A 7,931-nucleotide genomic window follows, 5' to 3' on the forward strand; every position below is an offset into this window, starting at 1 on the left:
ATATATATATATATATATATATATACATATATATATATACACACACACATATATATATATATATATATATATATATATATATATATATATATATATATATATATATATATATATATATATATATATATACATATATATATATATATATATATATATATATATGTATACACACACACACACAGTTGGGTTCATATGTCTTCATCCCCTTTCATAAAGAAAAGCTGAATTTACAACAGTCACTCAAATAACTGGAGACTTAGAAGAGGAACAATAACTAAAAGTTTGCAAAAATCTAATTTAGTAATATAAGACACTGTTTTTTCATTTAATTAAGTTGAAGAAAGAAAAACAAACAAACAAATTGGTCCTGGACAAATTAGAGCACTTTTCTGTTGAACAGTGAGACAAAATACCTGTCAACAGGTGCAGAAGTCTGACTGAGGGGAACAGAAAACACCTGACTGGAGCGGAAACATTAAAGGATTGTTCAACTAAATATTACTTTATGACTGATGGAATATGTAATAAATTATCTTATTTGTTTGCTTTTTAAAAAAATATTTCTATTGAACCATAAATAGAAAATAATGTGATGATTTTCATGAAAAAAAAATTGTATTTATTATTACATTAGTCAATTTCAACTTATTTTACAGGCAGCATATAACATATCGACGTATTTTGGCGGCGCTCCATTTTTCTGCCTTGCTGCTCCTTGAATCTGTGTTCGACTTGCTGGTCTTGTCCCCGGGTCGTTGTCGCTGCTTTCTCACGCCGTTGTTTCTTTAAACCGAATTTAATCTGCCAAAAAACCTGGTGGAAATATCTACCTGCTTCCCAGTTGGATAAATAAACACCACGCCTGGGACGAAGCATGTCCACCGCTCTGGAGAGCTACATCAACCGTATCCTTCTGCTGCTGTTAGCCGGCTAACATGCTAACTTCTCATCAGAATGAATGGGGGATGCTAGTTAGCTTAGCTTTGCTGGCTCGGAGTCATGTTTGCTCATGTGTTCAGGTACGGTTTGCAAAAAATGTTATTTAATAAAAAAAAAGAGACAAAATAACAGAACAAATCCTACTTTTTTTTTTTTGTTTGTTTTGTTTTTACAACCGTTATCTCTTTCAAGCTTTGGTCTGTATGAAATATAAACATACCAGTAATAGATGCCAATCAATAGAAGCCTGTTTTATTTTCAGAACATAAACAAGCATGAGATGACAGAACTGAGACATTTACCATTTCATGGCCAATATGAGCTGACTGTGACTCAACACATATTGTAAAAGTAGTTCCAGGATGATATCTAGCATTGTTAGCATCTCTCCTCACATCTGTCTGCAAACATCTGGAGGTTTAGGAGAGGGATGTTGTCCCATACTGGTCCTGATGCAGGATTCCAGCTGCTTCCATGATGCTCCAGATGTTTTGTACTGGTGGAAGGTCAGGACTGCAGCAGACCAGTTCTCCTGTTCCACCATCAGGATGTGGTCCAGCATGGTGGAACCTGCAAGGTCTTCCCTGAAAGAGACGTTGTCTGGATGGGAGCAGATGTTTCAGCATTGATGGAGCTTCCCAGATGTGGAAGCTGCCCACGCCATCGGCACTAATGCAACCCCATCCCATCAGAGATGCAGGCTGATAACAAGCTGGATGCTCCCTCTCCTCTTTAGTCTGCAGGACACGCCGTCCATGCTGTCCACAAACTATTCCACATCTTCATCCAGGTTTCTACTCAGAACATTTTAAATGAGCTTTGGTCCAGAGAAGACGGCGTGTTTCTGGATCCTCTTCACATGGGGCTGCTGAGCTTCTTTTTTTTTTTTCAACCAGTTAAACTTTTGCTCATTTACAACCAAAATGTTTTTCCCCTTTCTATACAAACCAGTATGTACGTCAGCATGTGAAGTTACTTAAACTGTTATTTAATCAACCTGAGTGTTCGGGAACATTTTCTTTGACTCCTGATGATTCAGGTACCGTGGCCATCGTCACCTCAGATGGCAGGATGATTGTGGTGAGTTTTACATCCTCATCTCTTCAGGAGGAACAGTATAAACTCTAAACAGTTTGCAGAAAGCAGTCAAATGCTCTAAACTGGTTTTATCTCCTTTTTCTTTCTCTGGAAGGAGCAACAATTCAGGCTCAGTGTCTTTCTGGACTCATGTTTGTTTATGTGTTTGTTTGTTTAGGGAACGTTGAAGGGCTTCGATCAGACCATCAATCTGATCCTGGATGAGAGTCACGAGCGAGTCTTCAGCTCCAGTCAGGGGGTGGAGCAGGTGGTCCTGGGCCTGTACATCGTCAGAGGAGACAATGTGTGAGTCGCCTGTTTCATGTGACGTTTCATCCTTCAGTCGATGGAAAGAAAAATACATTTTAAAAAGAAAAACTAACATTAAAAACACAACTTCTGGAGTGAGAAACGTTCTCACGATCCACATAATTTGCTCCATTTAGAACTGATAGCATCACGTAGTGGCTGCAAATCCATGATGAGAATCTCCCGTTCCACCTCATCATGATGAGAATCTCTCGTTCCACCTCATCACCATGAGAATCTCCCGTTCTACCTCATCATGATGAGAATCTCCCGTTCCACCTCATCACCATGAGAATCTCCCGTTCTACCTCATCATGATGAGAATCTCCCGTTCCACCTCATCACCATGAGAATCTCCCGTTCTACCTCATCATGATGAGAATCTCCCGTTCTACCTCATCATGATGAGAATCTCCCGTTCTACCTCATCACCATGAGAATCTCCCGTTCCACCTCATCACCATGAGAATCTCCCGTTCCACCTCATCACCATGAGAATCTCCCGTTCCACCTCATCACCATGAGAATCTCCCGTTCCACCTCATCACCATGAGAATCTCCGTTCCACCTCATCACCATGAGAATCTCCCGTTCCACCTCATTATGATAAGAATCTCCCGTTCCACCACATCACCATGAGAATCTCCCGTTCCACCTCATCACCATGAGAATCTCCCGTTCCACCTCATTATGATGAGAATCTCCCGTTCCACCTCATTATGATGAGAATCTCCCGTTCCACCTCATTATGATGAGAATCTCCCGTTCCACCTCATCACCATGAGAATCTCCCGTTCCACCTCATTATGATGAGAATCTCCCGTTCCACCTCATCACCATGAGAATCTCCCGTTCCACCTCATCATGATGAGAATCTCCCGTTCCACCTCGTCACCATGAGAATCTCCCGTTCCACCTCATCACCATGAGAATCTCCCGTTCCACCTCATTATGATGAGAATCTCCCGTTCCACCTCGTCACCATGAGAATCTCCCGTTCCACCTCATCACCATGAGAATCTCCCGTTCCACCTCATTATGATGAGAATCTCCCGTTCCACCTCATTATGATGAGAATCTCCCGTTCCACCTCATTATGATGAGAATCTCCCGTTCCACCTCGTCACCATGAGAATCTCCCGTTCCACCTCATCACCATGAGAATCTCCCGTTCCACCTCATTATGATGAGAATCTCCCGTTCCACCTCATTATGATGAGAATCTCCCGTTCCACCTCATTATGATGAGAATCTCCCGTTCCACCTCATTATGATGAGAATCTCCCGTTCCACCTCGTCACCATGAGAATCTCCCATTCCACCTCATCACCATGAGAATCTCCCGTTCCACCTCATCACCATGAGAATCTCCCGTTCCACCTCATCATGATGAGAATCTCCCGTTCCACCTCATTATGATGAGAATCTCCCGTTCCACCTCGTCACCATGAGAATCTCCCGTTCCACCTCATCACCATGAGAATCTCCCGTTCCACCTCATCATGATGAGAATCTCCCGTTCCACCTCATCATGATGAGAATCTCCCGTTCCACCTCATCATGATGAGAATCTCCCGTTCCACCACATCACCATGAGAATCTCCCGTTCCACCTCATCACCATGAGAATCTCCCGTTCCACCTCATCACCATGAGAATCTCCCGTTCCACCTCATCATGATGAGAATCTCCCGTTCCACCACATCACCATGAGAATCTCCCGTTCCACCTCATCACCATGAGAATCTCCCGTTCCACCTCATCACCATGAGAATCTCCCGTTCCACCTCATCACCATGAGAATCTCCCGTTCCACCTCATTATGATGAGAATCTCCCGTTCCACCTCATCACCATGAGAATCTCCCGTTCCACCTCATCACCATGAGAATCTCCCGTTCCACCTCATCATGATGAGAATCTCCCGTTCCACCTCATCACCATGAGAATCTCCCGTTCCACCTCATTATGATGAGAATCTCCCGTTTCACCTCATCACCATGAGAATCTCCCGTTCCACCTCATCACCATGAGAATCTCCCGTTCCACCTCATCATGATGAGAATCTCCCGTTCCACCACATCACCATGAGAATCTCCCGTTCCACCTCATCATGATGAGAATCTCCCGTTCCATCTCATCACCATGAGAATCTCCCGTTCCACCTCATCACCATGAGAATCTCCCGTTCCACCTCATTATGATGAGAATCTCCCGTTCCACCTCATCACCATGAGAATCTCTCGTTCCACCTCATCACCATGAGAATCTCCCGTTCCACCTCATTATGATGAGAATCTCCTGTTCCACCTCATCACCAAGAGGATCTCCCGTTCCACCACATCATGATGAGAATCTCCCGTTCCACCTCATCACGATGAGAATCTCCCGTTCCACCTCATTATGATGAGAATCTCCCGTTCCACCTCATCACCATGAGAATCTCCCGTTCCACCTCATTATGATGAGAATCTCCCGTTCCACCTCATCACCATGAGAATCTCTCGTTCCACCTCATCACCATGAGAATCTCTCGTTCCACCTCATCACCATGAGAATCTCCCGTTCCACCTCATTATGATGAGAATCTCCCGTTCCACCTCATCACCATGAGGATCTCCCGTTCCACCACATCATGATGAGAATCTCCCGTTCCACCTCATTATGATGAGAATCTCCCGTTCCACCTCATCACCATGAGAATCTCCCGTTCCACCTCATTATGATGAGAATCTCCCGTTCCACCTCATCACCATGAGAATCTCTCGTTCCACCTCATCACCATGAGAATCTCCCGTTCCACCTCATCACCATGAGAATCTCTCGTTCCACCTCATCACCATGAGAATCTCCCGTTCCACCTCATCACCATGAGAATCTCCCGTTCCACCTCATTATGATGAGAATCTCCCGTTCCACCTCATCACCATGAGAATCTCCCGTTCCACCTCATCACCATGAGAATCTCCCGTTCCACCTCATCACCATGAGAATCTCCCGTTCCACCTCATCACCATGAGAATCTCCCGTTCCACCTCATTATGATGAGAATCTCCCGTTCCACCTCATGATGAGAATCTCCCGTTCCACCTCATCACCATGAGAATCTCCCGTTCCACCTCATCATGATGAGAATCTCCCGTTCCACCACATCACCATGAGAATCTCCCGTTCCACCTCATTATGATGAGAATCTCCCGTTCCACCTCATCACCATGAGAATCTCCCGTTCCACCTCATCACCATGAGAATCTCCCGTTCCACCTCATCACCATGAGAATCTCCCGTTCCACCTCATCACCATGAGAATCTCCCGTTCCACCTCATCACCATGAGAATCTCTCGTTCCACCTCATTATGATGAGAATCTCCCGTTCCACCTCATCACCATGAGAATCTCCCGTTCCACCTCATCACCATGAGAATCTCCCGTTCCACCTCATCACCATGAGAATCTCCCGTTCCACCTCATTATGATGAGAATCTCCCGTTCCATCTCATCACCATGAGAATCTCCCGTTCCACCTCATCACCATGAGAATCTCCCGTTCCACCTCATTATGATGAGAATCTCCCGTTCCACCTCATTATGATGAGAATCTCCCGTTCCACCTCATCACCATGAGAATCTCCCGTTCCACCTCATCACCATGAGAATCTCCCGTTCCACCTCATCACCATGAGAATCTCCCGTTCCACCTCATTATGATGAGAATCTCCCATTCCACCTCATTATGATGAGAATCTCCCGTTCCACCACATCATGATGAGAATCTTCCGTTCCACCTCATCACCATGAGAATCTTCCGTTCCACCTCATCACCATGAGAATCTCCCGTTCCACCTCATTATGATGAGAATCTCCCGTTCCACCTCATCACCAAGAGGATCTCCCGTTCCACCACATCATGATGAGAATCTCCCGTTCCACCTCATCACGATGAGAATCTCCCGTTCCACCTCATCACCATGAGAATCTCTCGTTCCACCTCATTATGATGAGAATCTCCCGTTCCACCTCATTATGATGAGAATCTCCCGTTCCACCTCATCACCAAGAGGATCTCCCGTTCCACCACATCATGATGAGAATCTCCCGTTCCACCTCATCACGATGAGAATCTCCCGCTCCACCTCATCACGATGAGAATCTCCCGTTCCACCTCATTATGATGAGAATCTCCCGTTCCACCTCATCACCATGAGAATCTCCCGTTCCACCTCATTATGATGAGAATCTCCCGTTCCACCACATCACCATGAGAATCTCTCGTTCCACCTCATCACCATGAGAATCTCCCGTTCCACCTCATCACCATGAGAATCTCTCGTTCCACCTCATCACCATGAGAATCTCCCGTTCCACCTCATCACCATGAGAATCTCTCGTTCCACCTCATCACCATGAGAATCTCCCGTTCCACCTCATCACCATGAGAATCTCCCGTTCCACCTCATCACCATGAGAATCTCCCGTTCCACCTCATCACCATGAGAATCTCCCGTTCCACCTCATTATGATGAGAATCTCCCGTTCCACCTCATCACCATGAGAATCTCCCGTTCCACCTCATCACCATGAGAATCTCCCGTTCCACCTCATCATGATGAGAATCTCCCGTTCCACCTCATCACCATGAGAATCTCCCGTTCCACCTCATCACCATGAGAATCTCCCGTTCCACCTCATCACCATGAGAATCTCCCGTTCCACCTCATCACCATGAGAATCTCCCGTTCCACCTCATCACCATGAGAATCTCCCGTTCCACCTCATCACCATGAGAATCTCCCGTTCCACCTCATCACCATGAGAATCTCCCGTTCCACCTCATCACCATGAGAATCTCCCGTTCCACCTCATTATGATGAGAATCTCCCGTTCCACCTCATCACCATGAGAATCTCCCGTTCCACCACATCATGATGAGAATGTCTCGTTCCACCTGTTTTATATTTCTTAACTTAATTTTGAATACATTTAATGTTTTATTTTATTCCCGTCTTTTCAAAGAAAATACTTTTTTCTTTGCATTTATTGTGTTTTTATATTATTCTGAGTGAATTCCGGTGTTAAAAGATATTCCAGTTTATTATTTATTGTAATAATTGATGATTTATTGAAGTAAAAACTGTAACCAATCAGCTGATCGCATGAAGGGTGGATGTGTGGTTTCTTTCAGCGCTGTGATCGGGGAGATCGACGAGGAAACCGACTCCACACTGGACTTAGGAAACATCCGAGCCGAGCCGCTCAACTCTGTCGTCCACTGACCCCGGCAGGATCGCCGTCTCCATGGCAACAGATGGTTCAGGGGTGATCTGGGAACCGGGTGTGTGATGAAGACGAGTGGCTCCGACTCTTCTTCCTCCAGACTCCCGACGTTCTTCTGTTTGTATTTTTTTTATAAATAAAAAAGAAACTTGTTGTTTGATTTACATTTTTATGCTTCGAGCGTTTTTGTGAAACTGAGATTGTTTTAATAAAGTTGGATTTTTGCTGTTCCTACAGACACGTTTAGGTTTTTATTTATCATCTCCGGTCGCCGTGGCAACAGCGCAAATAGAAAATCCCTCTTCCAGGTCATCCCGAAGCGTTCCCAGCTCA

General features: G+C 45.0%; 1 protein-coding gene across 1 annotated transcript; it reads left to right on the forward strand.

The window, feature by feature from the left end:
- Positions 1-736: 736 nt before the first annotated feature.
- On the forward strand, positions 737-7,819 carry lsm8 (LSM8 homolog, U6 small nuclear RNA associated). Its single transcript, XM_079262812.1, has 4 exons — positions 737-905; positions 1,979-2,019; positions 2,195-2,322; positions 7,507-7,819. The coding sequence occupies exons 1-4, from the start codon at positions 875-877 to the stop codon at positions 7,595-7,597; spliced, it is 291 nt and encodes a 96-aa protein (XP_079118938.1). The 5' UTR covers positions 737-874; the 3' UTR covers positions 7,598-7,819.
- The last annotated feature ends 112 nt before the right edge of the window (positions 7,820-7,931 follow it).

Source organism: Telmatherina bonti (genome assembly GCF_933228915.1).
Source record: "Telmatherina bonti genome assembly, chromosome: 23".
NCBI lineage: Eukaryota > Metazoa > Chordata > Actinopteri > Atheriniformes > Telmatherinidae > Telmatherina > Telmatherina bonti.

Bases quoted from the DNA above. Each gene is read 5' to 3' on its own strand.
- lsm8 (XM_079262812.1), top strand. From the start codon at position 875: ATGTCCACCGCTCTGGAGAGCTACATCAACC. The intron at 906-1,978 runs GTATCCTTCTGC...CTGATGATTCAG, and splicing joins TCTGGAGAGCTACATCAACC to GTACCGTGGCCATCGTCACC. The intron at 2,020-2,194 runs GTGAGTTTTACA...TTGTTTGTTTAG, and splicing joins CAGATGGCAGGATGATTGTG to GGAACGTTGAAGGGCTTCGA.